The following is a 20,406-nucleotide window of genomic DNA, read 5'->3' on the forward strand; positions in this document are numbered from 1 at the left end:
ACTTCAAATAACAGTACCACTCGCTACAACTAGATCTTAGCTAACTCCTTTTCCATAATTTCTTTAAGGAAACAATTTAAGCACAAGAACGCCCATAAGCTCAGAAGTATTCTTCGACTCACCACCGTACGTTCTTTTCAGTCCTGCCCGGAGGCCCTGTGGAGGCTCATTGGCAAACTTAATGGACATCTGGAGGAGTGTGATGGGAAACTGCTTATGAACCTCGGTGGTCATCCAGAGGCGGAAAGCATCATGTACGGTCTCTGTTTCCACAATTGTGTCCATCAGCTCATCCATGAAATCCAGTCCCAGGTGGCAGTTCTGCAGAAGTGCCCATCCTCCCTAGGTCAACAACGGGAAGTGGAAATTAGGCTATTCTTGTGTTTCACCCAGAGATGCAAATTAGTACGTTCTTTAGAAATCAAGTAGTTAAAATTTAATAGAAAAGCACTTTAAATTAATCAGGGTTAAATCTAAGGATAAAATAATGTCTGACAGAGGTATGCAACATTTTTGTTTTATTCCAGGTATGTGTCCTGCAATTGCAGTAATGATATATGCTAGGATTCATGAAAGTCACCAGACTGAAACATAAAGAGAGATAACAGCACTTTGAAGAGAGGTGGTTGACTCAAAACATCCGTTTTAGCTCAGCTCCTTCCCCAAATTCCATGAAGGACAAAGATAATGAGGGTGAAGACAATTTCAATAACATTTAAAACAGACTCAAGAAAGCTGAACCCTAAACTGGCATTCATGGAGAGCAGAGACATAGCCTGATTTATACCCAGTTACTCCCCACACACTCAAGAATGGGAGACAACGGTCCCTCTGAAAGTGGGAGAAGATGATGGACTAACACAAGGAGATTGCAAAGTCCAGACCCCTGACGGGCTCCCCTAATGGAAGATGGAAAGTTGATTTTCTTCAGAAGGCAAAACAGACAGGGTTCCAAGTAGAGGACAGCAGACAGTTAAGAGTGTAAGGACTTCACTGAAAACAGGTGAAAGAAAGTTTACCTATTGAATTTTGAGACCTATTACCTCCCTTCTCAGAGTTCCCAGAACCCAGGCAGTGGGGCGTATACACTCTGGAAGGTGAAAGAATCTTCTCTGGGGAACCTGACCACTCTAAGAACAAGAGGCTTAGAAAATAGTAAGCCGTATCTCTTGTGTAAATCATTCTATGAGGATAAGAAGATTCCTTGGGTAAAGCTACACAGGCAACAATCTAGGTCGTGCAACAATAATTAACTCAGTATCTAGTCTATAGAATATTTTTACTAAAATCATCTACAATATCCGATCATAATCTTGAGTTGTTTTCTTGACTCTGCAACTTCCAATTATTTAGATTTAATTAGTGGAACCTGAGATATTTTTCTTTTCAAGAAACAAACTAAGCACCAGATCTAAAAATCCTAGTAGAGTAACAAAAAAAACTGATGATTTTGGAATTTCACATATTCCCTTAGCTTTTCTTAGAAGTATACAGCACTGCTGAGGGAATAACTTTTTTTTGTCCCACAAACATTTAATTGACACTGTCCATCATTCAAACAAAGGAGAAATTAAATGTGACACAAGCACAAAGAGGCTTCAGAGGCTCGGTGTCACCCAGCACACAGGCGGCTCCTGATTAAAGCTTCTTAGGGGAGATCTTTGAGGCGTCAATCTTCACCCACGGGATCCCTTCGCCAAGGCTGTTTCTTTGTTGTCACCACTTTCTATGTTAAATGTTTTGCATTTTTACTGAGCAGATTATCCATTTTGCTGTTCTTGGGTAGCTGGTCCATTCTGTCTTAGCGCCTCGAACGTTTCTCACAAAACTTTTTAAAACCACTATCATCTCTGACAAGTTATAAGCATGCTGAGAATAAAAATAAAGATTTGCTTAAATTTTACTTGAAATTTGACTACAAAACAGAAAGCATGGATCAACTGAAGGCCAAAAAAATCCCATTTAAATTCTAATTGAGTTGCTGAAACTGTAATTATTAGTCACACCATTATTTATTTTAAACTCAAGTTAAACAAGCGGCCTGTGCCTGTGAGTGTTTTTGTTCTAAGTACAGCGCTGTGCAGAGGGAGGGATGGAGGAAGGAGCCAGGATGGAGGTCCACCAAACCCTCATGTTGGACCAGACCTGGGATTCTCAAACATGGTGGAATTTTTTCATCTCTAAAGGTATTTAAATCACACGCTTTCTGCCTTCCCCCTCCTAACTGCAAACCAAGTGCATCAGACACAGCACAGCACACGTGAGAGGCCCCTCCCTTTCATCAAAGCTGGGGCAGGGCACAGCTTGAGGATGGAAGAGCCTCGAAGTAAATATGGAGGTTCTGGAACCCAGTGGGCTCAGTTCTAGACCGGGGGAGGGACCAGGATGCAGTAAGGTTCTAGATTCAGCAGCTGCACCCTAGAACCCAGTGGTTTCACGGTGAGCCTAGTGTCTGGGGGTTGCAGGGAGACAGCCAGTCCTATCCTCAGTGGGAGGCATTCCCTGGAGGGCACAGAGGAGTTTTGAGATATTGGGAGGAGAGCTCAGACTCAGGGAAGGAAGGTCAGGGTCTGCTCCCTAAAAAGGGCAGAAAAGCATCTGGACCAAGACTGCACGTTGTCCAGTAGGAATGAGAAGCCAAGTGGTTCTTCCACCTCTTGCTTGACCAAAGTGTGGAGGAAGAGGAGACCAGGGATGGAGGCACCCCCTGGGCAGAGTCGGGCACCCCAGAGAAGGCTAGATTAATGTACACGCAGAGGGTTCTGTCCTGGAGCTTGAGTTCTAGAGACGAAATAGGACCTTCTGTATTCAGTTACCTTAAATCCCTAAAAGTGCCTCAGCTCTAGATTTGACTGTCCCAGGAGCAGGGTCACCACGTGTCTCCAGCGATGGTGGCCCCCGGGCCAGGCCTGAGCACGGCATGCTCTGTACACTGCGGAATTTGCAAGCTGCAAAGGGCTCTAGGAGCCCCACCTGGAAGGCAACAGGCCAGGTTTCCTGAAACCTCTGCGACCACCACAGGGTAAGGGTAAGATTCCTGGCGTCTGGGATCCGGGCCAGGCCTAGGGGACTCCAGGATACAGATTACGCACTCTGGAACCCCAGAAAGGCACGGTGTTGTGGATTCAGGAGTGTTGTAGATTCCAAGAGCAGCGCTGGAGGGGCTGAAGGGTGTGGTGGAAACAGGGAGCTGCGAACCCCCCAGAGGGTTCGGGATCCGGAGTGGGCTTTAGCTCTACGCAAACTGGTCGGGAAATAAGATGTTCCGACTGGGCACGTTTTCCATAAGTCAAGGATCAGTAGAAAAAGTTTTAAATTGCATTCATTTTTCCGTGAATATTTTCTATTCAATATCATGCTTTTCCCTATTTAGTAAACAGCGTGCGGTACATTGATCTGAACAATTTACAGGTTCTTTTCTGCACTGCTCTTTTAGAACCTGTAACATCAACATCACAACACAAAAGTAGACATTTGGCCTTACGTTCACCATGGTTTGCTGCAAGAGCTTGCGAGCATGCACCTCCTGGCCCTGGCCCACTGACACGTAACGGGTTTCTATTTTAAGTCTCTTTCCCAAGGCGATGATGGAATCTGTAGGATCTGAGCCCATAGACAGGAGACAGATGAGTGGTGTCCGTGGGTCAGATTCCTCCCACGTCTTCTCCAGGTCCAGGAGAACTCCTTCTGCATAGTTTTCTCCCATGGCATCCACGATGTACTTGCGGGCCTGCCAAAAACAGTACACAAGTGACCGAAACTGGTTCCAGCCCCTTCATGTTATGTATAATCCAGTGTGGTTCCAAAATTCATTTTTGTAGATTATCTCAATCACGTCCACAGTAACCCTGCCAGAGAAATAGAGCAGAGGCTTTTCTCTTGTTTGTTCATTTGTTTGTTTGAAGCCCCACTGCACAGACTGGGAGGCTGAGTTACTTGGCAAACACACGATCACACAGGAAAAAGACCAGAACTCACGTTGGCTGACTTTTTGTCTGGGACCTGTTTCAATACACTGGCTGCTTCATGCTATACAAAAAAAACCTTTTTTTAACTGAAGTGTAGTTGATTTCCAATATTAGTTTCAGATGTATTGCAAAGTGATCCAATATATATATATATATATATATATATATACACATACACACACACACATATACACACATTTTATCACATAGGAAACAAACTATGGTTACCAAAGGGGTAGGGGGGAGGGATAAATTAGGAGTTTTGGATTAACATACACACATTACTATATATAAAACATATAAATAGCAAGGCTCTACTGTATAGCACAGGGAACTATATTTAATTTCTCATAAAAAATGCTAATTAGGAAACTCTATTATTGAGGATGCTTTAAGGGGAAAGTATATGCATTCAAATAATCCAGTAAGCAGTACAATGCCTGCTTGTTTATCAAAGAACTAATTACTGAATAACTACTTACTGAAGGAAATTTACTGGAGACTTGTTGAATTAATTAATTAATTTTTTAAAGATTTAATCCATAGTCTTTCTCCTAATCACTATTATCATTCCTTTTCATTTTCTGCTTTCCCCTTTAATGTCTTTTTTTTTTAACTTAAATCTGTGTTTACAATATCAGACTTTGTCACCTATTATTATCAACCACATAAAAACTATTTCTAGTAACAACACAGTGCTTTTTCAAACAAGGTAAAAGAATTAATATCTACAATACTTTTGTGAGTATGACCTTTAGTCTACAATTTCTTCCTAGTAAATAACTGGATTCCCTCAAAGAAAAATTTCCTCCTGATACCTTCTCCCACCACATGGGAGTAAAAGCCAAGTTCGTCCCCACAATGGAATTCCCTGGAAAAGCTGTTCTCACATAACAAGCAGAGCCCAGTTGCAAGTGCACTATGACGTGGAACCTTCCAAGGGCTGGGTAGGTAAGCCTCCCCGCTCCCATTCTCAGAGACACAAGACAACTTCCTGAAATCAGACAGCCTTCAGATAGACCTGGACCAAAGGGTGACTGGAGCTGGTTAAATAGTTTTCTTTGCCTTAAAAAACAGCCAGAGTTTAATTCCAGCCAGCAATACAGGTTTTTCCTCCATTTTGCATACCTAGCTATGCTCCACACATCCTCAGAGTGATCGTTGGACCCCAGGTCTCTGAGGTTACTAACTGAGAGGATGTCCCCCACTCATGTTTGCTCTCTTTGCAGGTTAGAGTGAGAAGGCAGTGGATACAGTAAGAACATCTTCCAGCTCCCCTATCTCCTCTTCTGTCTCTGTTAGAAGAGGAAAGGGGTGCTGTGTCTAGAGGATTGAATGCCCAAAGTGTTTCTACTTCCTGGTTCCTCCTGGTTTGTGGAGACTCCCCTCAAAAGCCTGACCATCCACATTACAGAGTAAAGATTCCTCTTTAAAAGCAGTCTGTCATGAAATCACCATTTCTCCCACAAGAACACACAAACAAAAATGACAATTTCCATCCCCTAAACTCATAGCAGCTCATTCAAAAGGGCTGGGCCATTTTGCTCTGGGGTCCCTTCTCCTTCTTCTCAAGTCGTAATCCCTGACCATGATGTCCAGGTCACCAAACCTGTGGCAGATTAAGTGGTACATCAATTTGGTAGAGTGCACAGGTTTTCCTGCCTTGGCAATTATCTCAAAATGACTCCCCAGAGGTCCCAGACGTGGCTGGCAGGGCTCGGCCAGTGGCAATGAAATGACCAAACAGCACTTGGGCCCCTCACTCATGAAGATGCTCACCCACCCTACCCTTCTTCTCCTTTACGAGCTCCAGTGCTTGGGAGAAGTTCCGAGGAGGTGGAGATTAGTCCAACTGCATTGGGAGCAGAAGACACCACTTGTTTTTGTATCTGTCAATTTTTTTTTTTAGGTTGGCCAGATCCAGTATCGAATTCCTTAGCCAGAGTATAAACACCTACACGTTTTTTACAGCCTTCTGACGGGTACTTCAAAAGTTTGCCTGACATGTCCCTTAGCTTCTCCAAAAGTCTACTCTGTGTACACATTCGGTCACTCAGGCGTTGTGCTCTGTGGTCAGGAAGGACTTCAAAGCCTGGACGCTCAGGTGTTCCACAGGAGGCAGTCGCTTGTTGGCCACAGATACCTGCCATCAGTGCAGCATCTCTACAGTGTACTCGTCAAGATCCGGGTGCTTCGTACTGTAGCACAGCAAGGAGCTCAAAATGGCTACTCTTGCCATACACCTCAGCACTGACCCAACGTGGGCTTTCCATTCAAGCTACAAGTTAACACACTGTTATGCACATCAGGGGCCAGGTGCTAAATATTGCAGGCTTTGGTGGCCATATATGCTCTGTTCCAGCCACTCTACCTACCTCCCATTGTAGCACAAAAGCAAGCCACAGATAGTCCATAAACAAATGAACATGCCTACGTTCCAATAAAACTTTATAGACACTGGAATTTGAACGTTATATAATTTTTACATATCACAAGATATTATTCTTCTTGTGTTTTTCCCCAAGCATTTAAAAATATAAAAACCATTCTTAGCTCACCTGTACATAAACAGGCAGATGCACAAGACAGCCTCCTACAGTGCATCATTCTTGCAACCAGGCTTCTGAATGCCCCAGTCATGCTCAGCCAAAATGCTGAGAACAAGCCTGATGCTGCTTCTGGGGGAATAGGGATTAAGGAATCTACATTGTAGACCTTCTAATATGCGTCCCAGGAAGATGTCTCATGGAAAATTATGAAAGCATTCTAATGTGTGAATAAGAACTTCAGAGGAGAGAACAGTTTTCCAAGGAACCTTCTAGATCTTGTTAAAGACTTGGGTGTTATCATAAGAGCCATAGGAGCCATTAAAGGAATACCATAATGATATTTCCCTTTCTTCTAGAATATATAGGATGGATTAGAGTGGGCAAGAATGAACTACAAGAGGCAAGTTAGGAAGCCATGGCTGTTGTCGGCTAAGGATGACAAAGGGCAGGATGAAGAAGACAAAGTTACAGAGGAGCGGGGGAGACTTCAGTTTCAGCATTGAACCCAATATAGTGTTTAAATTAAAAAAAAAATAAGAAAGAAAGAAAGAAAGAAAGAAAGAAAGAAAGAAAGAAAGAAAGAAAGAAAGAAAGAAAGAAAGAAAGAAAGAAAGAAAGAAAGAAAGAAAGAAAGAAAGAAAGAAAGAAAGAAAGAGAAAGAAAGAAAGAGAAAAGGAAGAAAGGAAGGAAGGAAGGAAGGAGGAAGGAGGGAGGGAGGGAGGGAGGGAGGGATGGAGGGAGAAAGGGAAAAAGAAGAGGAAAAAAGTGGGGGAGGGAGAGAGAGAGAGACTACTTGAACCTTCTATACTTCCTTTAAATAAGGCAACTGTTTGACAATTCATCTGGGAAGGATAAAAATAATGAAGTCGAGAAGAAAAACCAAAGGAAGGGTGATCTTAGTGCCCTGAGTGGCAGAACTCATTTTTCTTTTCTCAATAAACCATTGAATCTGGTTGTTTTTATGACTCCAGCAGCACCCAGGTGGGCTTGGAGGTGGTTATTCCATATGTTTTGAACACTCCCTCTGGAGGGTGACAGGGATGACTTCCTACATTCTATTAGAAACTCTAGCCTATTGTTACTTTATGGCTTATTTAAGAAGTCTGTTCAAAAAAATCAATGTCTATGAATATTAAAGTTTAACTTTTAGCTGTGAAGGCAAGACACCACACGTCTGTCTAGTGGGTGAACTTCTATGATAGTAGGGCCAGCAGATGAAAAGCCTTTGAAAAGATGGACCTTCTGGAGGAAGGGTTTACATTTAAACCGTATGTACCATTCAAAGAACGTTAGGCCAGCCTGCTTTCTTACATGGAGGTTTGTGACACGCTCCAGGGAAATGACTGTGAGTTTGGGAATACTCTGCTTCCCTCTGGCCTCTCTCTCCCCTCTAGTACCTGCACATCCTTCCTCCATTCAAGAAACATTATCTTTCTTGTAATAACCTTTAATGAAAATGAATGCATGTATACATATGTATATGTATGACTGGGACATTATGCTGAACACCAGAAATTGACATATTGTAACTGACTATACTTCAATAAAAATAAATTAAAAATAAATAAACAGATAAAAAAAAATTTTTAATTAAAAAAATAAACATTATTTTACTATTTCCCCCACTAGCAAAATGGAGGAGCTGTATCACTTTTGAGCTAATATAAAAATGATATGGAAAAACATTACATCACCTTCAAGCTATACCGACATACTCACCTTCAAAACATGGTTTCCTCATTCACTCTTATTGTACCACTTAGACCAAAGAAAATTATCAAATCACGTAGCCCACATGTATGCCCCAGTATATTTATTTGTTTGTTTTTTCCATTTTTCACATCTGCATTGCTAGAAAATTATATAAAAGCCTACAAGAAAAATTCTCATTGGGGTGAACATTTTAAATAGTCTCTTAAATTTAAAAGGAAATTCTCCTTTATAATATTCTCCTATTTTTAAAATATGTACTTTTTACCTGGGCAATGGTTCTGTCAGGACACCAGGCTCTAATAAGGAGAAGACGTCTGAAGCAGTCAAGAGATTTATCATAGGCGTTTGGAAGGGGTTCCTCCTCAGGGTTTTCCTTATCAAACCAAATTTTCCACATTTTTTCATTTCTTGATATCTGAAAATGCCAGGGGATAGGAAATGTGTCACACCACAGAAAACTCTTTTCCTAAGAGTTCACATTTTTCCTCTAACTTTCTGACCATTGCAGACATGTGTGAATGATATCCCTTGACTATTCTTTAAAATTTTATATTCTAGTGCCAAAAGTTGGAGAGTCTAAAATCAAATGTGATTTGTTCTAAAGTCAGTCTGTATTAATGCCAGCCTATGTCTCCCTTTCAAAGGAGGGAGAGTCCCGGGTTGTAATTTCTTCTATGCCTTTGTGGTAGCAAATTTGTAACAGAATAAAGAGATCAATAGAAATTCATTTTCATTATTTTAAGGAAATATGATTTGCTCCAAGAGATCCCCTATGATTAGGAACCAAGTCTCGTTCACTTATGTTTCCTCATTTCCCAGGACCGTTCTTGGAACAAAAGAAGACATTTAATACGTGTTTGTTATTGAAGTTTTTTGGTCAATACTGTATCAATCTAGAGTAATTTGAAATATACCACTTAATATTGTCATCAAATGAATAATCGCACTTGCTTCCTACAGGCAATTAATAAAGGGAAAAAAAACCACAGCCTGTTATTCCTTTGGAGCTTAAAAAATCAAAGAGAAACAAGCATTATATGGGCAAGTATCTGAAACTCATAGAATAACACCTGCAGATAAATTTAATCTTATATTCTCTGGTAGATCCCCTTTGATTAAAGCCCCAAATATATTTTTTGAAGGTCTAATTAAAGGAAAATACATTTAGGTTCGTAGTCAGAAAATATCATGTAAGAATAAAAATCACCTCTTTCAATCATGAAAGACTATATAATATGGGTGGATTTCAGGCATAAAATATAACCTCCAGAAGAGAGCTACTTCGACAGACAATGGTCCAGGAAAGGTCACTCAGCGTCATCCCCTGGGGGAACAAGCTAGAATGCATTAAAATCTCCCAGGTGAAAGTTATTTAACCCAGTAGGATGGTTTGTCCCCTAATTGCATGGTAATCACCAAGATTAAGCCGAAACATAAAAATATAGCAGAACTTAATCTTCCAGTCAATTTAGAGTAGAGAAGTCAAGAACCAGCCCTAGGATGTTTTTTGGTCAAAAAAAGCCTTCAACTTGCAGCTAAGAAAGCCACCTTGCTGGTCCATGTGACTTCTCTCTGGTCACCAGATTTTCAAGAACCTGTTTCCTGGCTTGTCCTAATTCAGTTTTCTATACCCAGCTTCCATGGTCCCAACAGATATACCATCCATCAGGAACTGGCTGCTTCTGAAAGGACAGCTCCTGAAGATAAAAGGCCAGGTGGCTGCGTCAGACTCACACGCAGACGCCTAGCTAGGGCAGTACAATGAGGAGCAGGAGGAAAAGGAGGAGAGAGAGAGGAACGAGACGCAAGAAAGAAAGGATATTTAGCATTTAGACACAGGATGTTCCTATTTCTGTCCAGTTAATCTCTAGAAAGAAGGCAGAACCTCCTGAGCATCTCTCATCATGCGACCCAACTGAACCTGCCAGTCTTCCCGCTTGCGGACCTCCAATTGGTGAACCTGACATACGGCCCAGGTCAGCGCTGGTTAACCTTCCTGGGCAAATAACGTCTTCCTGTGAGGCCAGTGGGCCACGGGTGGAGTCTGCTTTATCAGAGCACGAGTGGGCTGTAGAGAAGGCCGGGCACTGGTCCTACCATTGTGTGAGTAACCATAGCAAGAAATCTCTCTCTCCCACAAGTAATGTAGCCACTGATAAATCACTGTGACATTATCATAAGTTTATTCAAAGCATAAGATACCTGATCAAGGACATCTGAAAACTGTCTAAGTTTGCTGAGTTCCACCAAATTCAGCCAGGTCATGTCCAGGATCCATTTGGACGGTTTAGGAGGACAGGCTTTCAAGTCCAACGAGGCACCACCTTTCAAGTGAAACATCTAAAATTATTACATTTTTCTTTCTTTACTGTAAAATCATTTCTTTATAAAAAAAACTTTTGCTGAAACTATTTTAATTTCAATTATTTTACCACCTTGACATTTATTAAACTCAGAAACATGAATCACAGTGACGAACAAGCTTTAAAATGTAAACAGAAATACATGGTTTTAGGGGAAAAAAATTTTTAAGAATCAATACTATAGGTTTGGATCCAGACAAGTGCTGGATTCTATCTTAGCTCCACCTGGCCACGGTCCAGGACAAGCTCATCTGTCTGGGCCTCAGTTTCCAAATATGTACAATGGGAATAATGAAGCCTGGGTGTCTGAAAACAGCAGAATGATAGAAAATATATGTGTAAGCCACTCAAAACAGGATCAAGGACAAAGCAGAGGGTCGCTAAATGAGCAGCTACTGTCAGCATTAAGAATTGCCGAATGTTGACATAAGCTCATTTTAAGAAGATAATTTACCTAGAAATGTTAGTAGCACTACCTGTGTTTGAAGGCTTCTCCCCTATAAATCAGTGTATCATTTACATCATTTTGAGCATACCCAACGGCCTCGTGTTATGGCACTTATTTTTGGTCAGTCTAACCACAGCAAACATTTCCACTGGGTACCGACTCTTACCTTTTTCCTGATGATTTACCCAAGCTCATGTAACTCCCATAACTCTCACAACACTATAAAATAAATGACACCTTAAAATGTTGTTGCTGCCCATCTCAGAAAAATCATATTTTAAGTCAAAGAGTTAGCAAGTCTTCTACAGGATGAAATACACTATTTAATAAATAACATCTATTAAAATGTTTCACAGAAAATATGCTCTAAGCATAATTCATAAAAGGATGTAACCAATCCATTTGGCTACACTATTTTTTGGAACAGAGCAGGTCATAAACAAATGATAATGCTCAAGATATTTATCGAGCCAATCTCTACTTTATTTAGATACCATGGACCCCACTAAATTGCTGTCTTTTGCCAAATCTATCTTAGTATACTTCCAAGGTAAGCGGAACAAAAGGTAAGGGAAGCCATTTCAATGAAAATATTAACTCATAAAATCAAAACAGATTGCTTGAACACCAGGGAGCAGTTAAAGACAATGGCACTGTGTTGAAAAATGTCACACCAATTTCCAAGGAAACTGCCCATTTTCTGACCAACTGAAAAGAATAAGGTATTCACCACAGAGTTAGGGAAAAGCTATTCATGGGAAAGAAAGGATGTTCCTTGCAGCCAAAGCATTATTCATTACTTAGTAGAGGGTAACGAGGTCATGATTATCTTGTCTGCCTCAAAAGTGTACAATGGGCCACAAAGACTATTGTAATGGGCGGAAGGAGGAGGAGGGACATATTCCTGGATAATATGACACCAGATTAGATGGACTCCTGCTGAACGAACAGCTGGGATGGGGATAATTCAAAATAAATTATCAACATGATTGAGAATTATGCCAGTCCCTTCAAACCCTCAAACCCTCACTCTGGGGAAAAGTAGATTTAAATCTTTATCATAATTCTTTGTAAAAATGATACATGCTTTTAATGAAAGATTTATACAAGTTATACCATGCAGTCATAGAGTGGCATAGCTAAGACAGATTTAGAAAGTCATCTAGGCTCATCCTTTCCCATCCAGAGATGAATAAATTAATTGAGACCAGTATCTAAACACTGTTGCTAGCTAAATAACATTTTCAAACAAGTGATTTAAAAGTTCCTACAGAGGGATCATGCCGTTGGGCAGCTCTCACCAACATAATTAGCAAAAGGAAATCTTATGAAACTGTGTCTTAAAGCAGTACAAAAACCAGCTGTTGAATGCCAAAGGCCCACGAAAACCAGTCCAACCCATGCAAGCCTCAGACCAAGCAAAATAAACTAAAAAACTAAAGCTGATATAATCTGTCACTTGCTGACCATATTCCATCTGCCAGGGTTTGTGTAAGTTGTGTGAATTCTCAATAATCCTATTACGTATATTTGACTACCCTTGTTTTATAGTGGAGGCAACTGAAGCTCGAGAAGGCTGTCACCTGCTTAAGACCGTTCATCCAGAAAGAGGCAAAGCCGCTCTTTTCCCTTCAAGTCTTCCTAAGCCTAAATACCATGTTTGATACCATCATGCCAAACTGTAACGTAATTTACAATATTTCAACCAGTCCAGGATGCTATGTCCAATGTCATTTCCATGGGGAGATGGCTCCCATGCCTGAATTGAGGAGGTCAGGCACAGCTTTCCCATGGGAAGCCCCACCAGCTGGAGGACCAGACCCACTGAGGCCAAGAATTAGTGATGTATGAAGACTCACTGAAGGGAGAAGGCAACCCCTACACCTGCATGTCTATCTAAGGGGATGTCTCTCCAGACCATTCATCTTCCCTGTGCTCTGATTTAGGAAACTGGGAAAATAAAGAAACCCAAGGAGCAAAGGCTTGAGGGCTAAACACAAAGAATAGAGAAAGAAATCAGCCACAGATCAGACATTTCTAAATTTTCAAGTGTAACTGAATGAGTCTTTGTTGCTGCTATAAGATATATGTATGCACAGGCCTGTGTACATGAACATGAATATGTGTAAGTAGGACTCCGACCTATACACCCCCACGTGGGCCCTTCCCTTCTGCCCCGACCAGGGTCCTCTTCAAGCTCCTCTGCAAATCTACTCTCCAGGTGAAATCGTGAAAATCCACCCCACTCTGAAGATAAAGTTGTGTCTTATCTTTAAAGATAGACCTGGGACTCTATTCAATTTCTTGTAAAATAATGGAAAGAATCTGAAAAGAAAAAAAATACATATATATGCATGTATATGTATATCTAAATCAATCGGCTATACACTTGAAAGAAATACTGTAAATCAACTATACTTCAATAAAAGTTTTTAAAAAAGAAAGATATAGTATATAAAACCGTTTCAACCCCAGCATCATTTCCACGGTTATTTTAAATAGTTTTTTGTCCAGACTTTCAAGAATGTGTTAGTAAATGTAGGTTTCCCAGCCTTCCACAGGGCCGTCTTGTTCCAGGGGCACAGGGGACCCGTCTGTGAGTGATGTCACAACAGATACAGAGGAAACATTCAGGGCATGCGCGGCACGGTCACCTTACCCGCTCTGCTCCAGCCCCCCTGGTTGCCTGGCTTTGCCTCCATCACACCAGGCTCTGAGCCCTTGATGCCATCTCCTCATCCTTCAAACTTCCTCTAAATGCCCCAGGACCCGCATCCCCTGCTCCTTCAGGCCTTGGCTCACCTGTCCATGTCTTGGGAGTCCTACCCAACTAGAGACCCCACTAAATATCTCATTTAAAATGTTAAACCTCCCCCTTGCACACACCCTGTAACGCTCCCCCATCTCCCTTTCTCTGTTTTTTCCCATAGTGCTTACCACTTTTCTATGTACTACACAATTTACTATTGTTTATTATCTGTCCCAAGTACCTATTCCGTGTGCCAGCACACAGTATGTTTTCAATAAATATTCATGCAATAAATGAACAAATAAAAGATCTCACATAAATGCGATCTTCAATGAGATGCAAGGAAAACTGCCATTGCCAAAAAAAAAAACAAAAACTGCACAGGACCTTCACAATGATTCCTACATCTGCACCTGTGCACAGCGCTTCCTGTTCTTATACTGACCTTTGATAAGGGTGAGAAACTCTTCGTGCTTGACTCGGTTCCTCTGGATGTCGATCTTTAGGGTAAGCAGCAAGGTGAACAGGAATTTGTGCTCCTCGTACAATCCCCGGGCTGTGTACTTGTAAACCTCGTAGGTCATGTGTTCGATAATATTAGCGATCCTCTTGCTTGTGATTGGGCTTTTGACAGACCTGGAGAACAGAACACTTCAGTCAGGCTTATCCCATCGCCCTTTTCAATCGTCCCTAAAAACAACATCTTTAACGTAAAATAAGTAACTCTGGAGGACCAATTCTTACTTTTTACACATCTAGAGTAAGCCTCCTACATCTAAAATAACAAGCATTTTCAATTGTCCCTAAAAACAACATCTTTAACGTAAAATAAGTAACTCTGGAGGACCAATTCTTACTTTTTACACATCTAGAGTAAGCCTCCTAAATCTAAAATAACAAGCATTTTCTCAACATGAACTAATGTAACAGAATCCTCCACATTTTTGTCTGAATCAGTTTTACCCACGGGGCATTATCACTCACAACAACGTCTTGGTAATTTTCTTGTTTAGCAGAAACAGGGGAAACCAAAGGAATCAATCAGTCAATGAATAGTTGGTAGAGCTTTCTCTGAGCATAAAATGACAAATGAGAATGATTTGTTAACACACTGGTAATTATGCTCATCTGATGTTAAAAAAAAAAAAAAAAGAATCTTAGTAGCAAAGGGAAAAGATGTTATCAATGTAAGGTCATCATCCTAGCCCACAGATAAAGAATTCAGCTTGGCTTCCTGAGTACAGACGTACCTGGCTAAGGAAAGGTCAAACAAGCCAAGAAACTGGCGGAGCGAAGTCTGATACATCTCATTAACCAAGTGCATCTCCGTGATGAGGAAGTAGAGGATGCTGCCTCGTGTAGCGACTGAAAAGACAAAGAGCAAGGTTGCTGTCACTACGAGCGTGGAAAATAAATGACCTGTGCACAGAGCAGTCTGAAGCCTAAATGAAAACAAGTTTTATTTTTATGTCTTTTCAATGACTGTCTACCAGCAATGAGAGTCTAGAGCAACGTTCATCATATATATTTAATTCTTCTTTATAAGCTTGGGACAGGGAGTCTGCTATTTGTGTTCATTAAATGATACTTTCCTTTTTAGAATCTCTAGATCCCTTATAAATATATTTTATTACATTTTTTCATAGATAGAAAAGACAACCAATGGGATAGCACAGGTTATAACACCCAGCAGATTGTGTGTGTAAGCGTTGTAAGGACCTCCTTCTTATGCTCCATGAAGAAGCCCTGAATAACCTTGGCCTCAAGTTGGCAAATCAAGGCATCGTAAATATGACGCCATTGACTCTCCACTAGCAGATATTGTTTTGATTATTTTTCCAGGAGGAATGATAAATTACCAAAGGAAATGGAAGTCTTTTAGCAGGTTCCTTTTGTAACCCACAAACAATAACGATTTGCTAATTGGTAGATAAGGCTGACGCGTTCCCATGAGACCAGAGAACTAATACAAGGCTACAATGAAAACATACAGGCTTATGGTTACCAAATGATAAACTAGAGAACAGCCCACAAATGCAGCATGGATTCCTCAACTTCACTAGTTTGTAGTTGGATATCCTTTAAAAATTCTCCTCTTTAATTTCTAGTTTAAAAATAAGTTCACAGGAACCTTAAAGAATTTGTCAACTAACATGAATTATAAACACCTAGAAAATCTGCACCATCAAAAAATGTCTTCATCTTTTACTGAATATTTCCCAAAGAAAAGCGACAAAACAAATAGCCACTTCACTTTGCATCATCATTTACATAACATCCTTCCTTACTTCAATTCCTCTAATTCTCATTTCTTGCTTCATTTTCCTGCGACATTTGTCTTTCATTACCAAACTTACCAGGTCTGTATTCCTCCCGGGCTGAGTTAATTTGAATTTCTGTCTCGGCCGAAATTTCCAGCTTCTGTGTCACCTCCTCGGCTGTCTTTTTTGTGTTACTTAGCACAACGATGAGACTCTCATCTTCCACCAGGGACCCCTGGGTACTCGTCAGCCGGTAAAGCAAATTATCTTCGAGCTCCTTCATTCTCCTTTTGTTTGCAGTTACGTCTTCCATGAGACGAGTTCTTTCTTTCTCCAGTTCCTGTCAATTTGCATAAATATATTTTCCTCCTTAATTAACAACTATTGTTTGGCCATTTCTTGAAAAGTTAACCTATGGGGCTACTCTCAAGCTTCTGTACTGTAGTCACCATATTTGACTGAGGGAAATACAGACACCAAAATAAGAGGAGAATTAATGGAGGAAAAAATTGGTGGCAAAGAATGTAAAATTTGCTTTAAAAAAAATTACCAAAATCTCCTTTACTATCTATTTATTTCCTAAAGTCAAATCATTTTTAAGTGACTTTTGTGATTATATTTACTCCTGTTTTGAAACTGAAATATATTTGAAGACAAGTATATATGTCTCGGATTAAATACATTTACCCCTATTTGATTTCTGCTGTTGTTTGAATGTGATTATTTTCAACTTGCTTGTTGAAATAGTACCCAATTCTGCGACAAGCAAGTGTCCAAAAAGTTAGGCAGGCAAACTGTGCTGCTACTGCAGGTACATTTAAATTGAAAAATCATCTTGACCTGAAAAGATGCTGTTCTCACCAAGAGAAGTGAAGCTCTGACTCTTTCCTGCAAGACCTTTATGGATAACTGGGGAGAGAATGGCTTTGGAAGATTATTGTCCTTACTGGCCACCTTTTCCACTTGGTAGTTTGGAGAGGGGGAGACAGTGAAAGAGAAGGAAAGAAACGATGGGGTTGGTGAGGGTGGGGGAAGGAAGAAATGGCCATGACACTGAACAAGCCAAAGGCAGCAGGAAGCCCAGAGGCTGGGAGACAACAAAGAAAATATGCTTCTGGCACCAAGTCAAATTGTACATTCATGAGTCACATTGTTTTATGAGAGACTTGAAGCTCATAAAAGAATTAAAATAGGAAAAGGCAATGAGTAAATAGTATTTAAGATTTTGAAGAGAAAGGTAGGCATTAGTGGGTAGATCCTATTGGGCAGCTACCCGCGCACGTGGTACCAAGCTCACATGGCTAGAGTAAAGCTTCAGAAAGATAAATCTCAATCAGGTATTCTGGATATGGCTCAGCAGGTTTTGTAGATCCGACTCCCTACTGAGAAAACTAGAAATCTGAAGTTAAATGCAGTGATGAATCATATGAAATAATATAAGACATAAGAGGACTACTCATTAATTGCAATGATTATTTACTTACTTTCTAACATAAGACATAATTTAATAGTTACACTCCAAGGATTTTGGAGTTCACTGACACATTCTCCAACTCTTAGCAGAATGCCTCATACGTAGTAGGCTCTCCATTAATATTGTGGAGTGAACGATTAAAGGCTATACCCATTCTCAAACTGATAAACTGAAACATATGGTTAACTCAAAAATCTAGTCATGTCTTAATGCTGGAAATACAAATATGAAAATTCTCCCTTTGTAACTGAAAACCATGAAGTTAAAAATAAAGGTTGTGGTGACAAAATCGCATGAACACAAAGAGCATTGGCCTCTGTTTTAAAAGCCATTTAATAAGCATTATTCCAACCAGTTAATAACCATTGGTTGAACAGGTAAGGGAAGGAAAGTAAAGCAGTGGGAAGAGGGAGGATTTTGACATCAGGAAGATATGTCTGAATCCTAACTCCCAGGACTTATTAGCTACACAAGTCTATAAGCCTCAGTTTCTTCATCTGCAAAGTGGACATAAAAACAGCTCAGAGAGTGATTGTGAGGATATCACTAGACAAGCAGCTGAAACCAGTGACTGGATCATGATAGCTGCTCAGAATACATCTCTTCATCCCCTCCCTTGATTCATTTCCAGCATGTATTTTCAGATGTATTACAATATTTATTTGGAAATGAGTAGTTTGAAAAATAAAATTATAAGTTGGCACAAAATAAATCATACTTTAGAATTTCACATATCATCATAAAAGCACAATGAAGTAGCTGAAAAGGAATTTTTAAAAAAGGAGAACCTTCTAATCTTGCACATGCTTTCATGTCTGCTGGAAACAAGACCATGGGCTGTCAAATCCCAAAACTGCACCAAGTCTTATTGAGCCTTCCAACATAATCATCTTTCTTCTCTCCATCTGTTCCAATTACACAGCAATTGCCCTAATGTAGTCTTTAATTACTTCTTTAATCATAACTGGTCTCCCCGCAGACCCTTTGCTCTGCCATCACCCCCTTTTCTGCTCCCAGTCACTGAGGGATCTCCCTTAACTATTTGGAAAGGTCCAAAATTTTCAACATAGTTTGTAAAACCTGTTACAACCTGTATTTCCAATCTCATCTCTCGCTGAGAGCTATGGGACTGAGACTAAAATCGTGCCTCCACGTTGCTTATGAAAACCATTATTAGTAAAATGAACAGTTATCAGTGATGCATACAATAAGGTGCAAATTATTCCATTTCTGATTTTAAAGATAATAAGTAAAAGCTTGAATATTATTGAGATGATTGTGGTCAATTTAATATCATTGTTAACAACACTAATTAAATAAAACTTTCAATAAATGTAACGCGTATATTCCCAAAGGATTAAAATAAGGCTAAGAAGTAAATTTCCCCCATAGTTTGAAACTGATGAAATAATATACTCTAAAGTAAATACTACAACTTAAGATAATATTTTGGATTATGAAAACAAACTATTAAATAGTACACCAGCAGCCAGACCCTAGAATAGGACAACAGTTACGGGACAAAGAAAGTGATCTCTGAAAGAAAACAGAAAAATTGCTATTTGCTTTTTATTTGAGATTTTAAAATGGAAAACCTAGTTTGGAGTAAAGTTTTCGGCATATTTTCATTTGTATAACTGATTTAAACACATTTCTGTTGAATTACAACTTTAGCTCCATAATATATAGGATCATTCTTTTCTAAATTAATATTAAGAAATTAAGAGACAAAATTAATCAAAATAACTTTGTCTATAAGCATTTTGCCCACAAAAGGGAGTATCTCAATACACACACACACACGGAACAGTAAACATTTGTGCTATGGATTGTATATACTAAGGCTAAAACATAAAAATTTTACAGAACTGTGATAATGTGCAAAGTATCGCCGAACTGAGTAAGAAAATGCAGCAGTGATTCCATAAAATTTCATGAAATGTACTACTAATTAATTAAATGATCAAAATTAAGTGGCTCATGAAGGTACAAACAAAAACTAAAATTCTTTGTGCACATAAACTTCATCATTTTTAAAGCAGATGACAGCCTTCCAGAGCTCTCATTTTAAAATTATCAGCCAGGCTTTCATTCCTGAAGATTCTTTCTCTTCTTTACCTTAATTAAAATAGAAAGATTAAACAACAAAACTCAGAAACATTTTTTTTTTCCTCCACCACCAGTGAGCCAGGTGATAACAATGCCTGTTTGGTGTCTTACTAAATTACTTCCCATGTCAGTTCCACCGAGTACAGGTCCTTCCAGCTCCAAAGGAAATAAATCACACATCTGTTCACTCAACCAAAATTCTGAACAATGATGAGACTTGAGGCCTTGTATTCTGTGACCAGTAGCTATTAGTCAATATTAGTATTTTTTCCCTAATAGTACATAGCTCTCTTTGAGATTCTGTCTTGTTCTCTAGGATCAAAGTGAGAGTGACCCTAAGAGACTGGGTTTCTTTAAAGGAAAGTTTCTGAAGGGCCACTGGTTTGCTGCCTGTTTAAAACGGTCTCACCACACACCCTTCGGGTGACAACAGCAGGCTGTCTAAATCTACTCCCAGGTACATCAAGTCAACAACTGAATATGACCTTGATGTGAACTTGGCAACAGCCCAGGCATTTAAAATGACTGCCTTGAAGCACACAGAAAAGTATAAAGCCAGCTGAAGATCTGCCGTCCTTGCATTCGTATGCTCTGAGGTTTCCATTTGTTTCTGAAGCAAACAAATCGGAGGGTCCAGCAGGCTGTACAGCTGAGCATTCATGAGACCAGATCCTGTGTGACAAGGAGGCTCCTCACTGCCTGGATTCCCAGGACACTGGGCGGCTGGTGAATTTATGAACTCCAGAGGAGAGCAGCCTTTCCCTTGCATCCT

At 40.1% G+C, this 20,406-nt stretch overlaps 1 protein-coding gene across 1 annotated transcript in view; it reads right to left on the reverse strand.

Moving 5' to 3' along the window:
• Positions 1-20,406, reverse strand: part of DNAH5 (dynein axonemal heavy chain 5) — a 237,484-nt gene that overhangs the window by 18,866 nt on the left and 198,212 nt on the right. The window contains 7 exon segments of the mRNA XM_032470113.1: positions 123-342; positions 3,485-3,730; positions 8,496-8,645; positions 10,433-10,554; positions 14,236-14,426; positions 15,041-15,155; positions 16,148-16,391. Coding sequence (XP_032326004.1) covers positions 123-342; positions 3,485-3,730; positions 8,496-8,645; positions 10,433-10,554; positions 14,236-14,426; positions 15,041-15,155; positions 16,148-16,391 — 1,288 coding nt within the window.

Source organism: Camelus ferus, chromosome 3 (genome assembly GCF_009834535.1).
Source record: "Camelus ferus isolate YT-003-E chromosome 3, BCGSAC_Cfer_1.0, whole genome shotgun sequence".
NCBI classification, from domain to species: Eukaryota; Metazoa; Chordata; class Mammalia; order Artiodactyla; family Camelidae; genus Camelus; species Camelus ferus.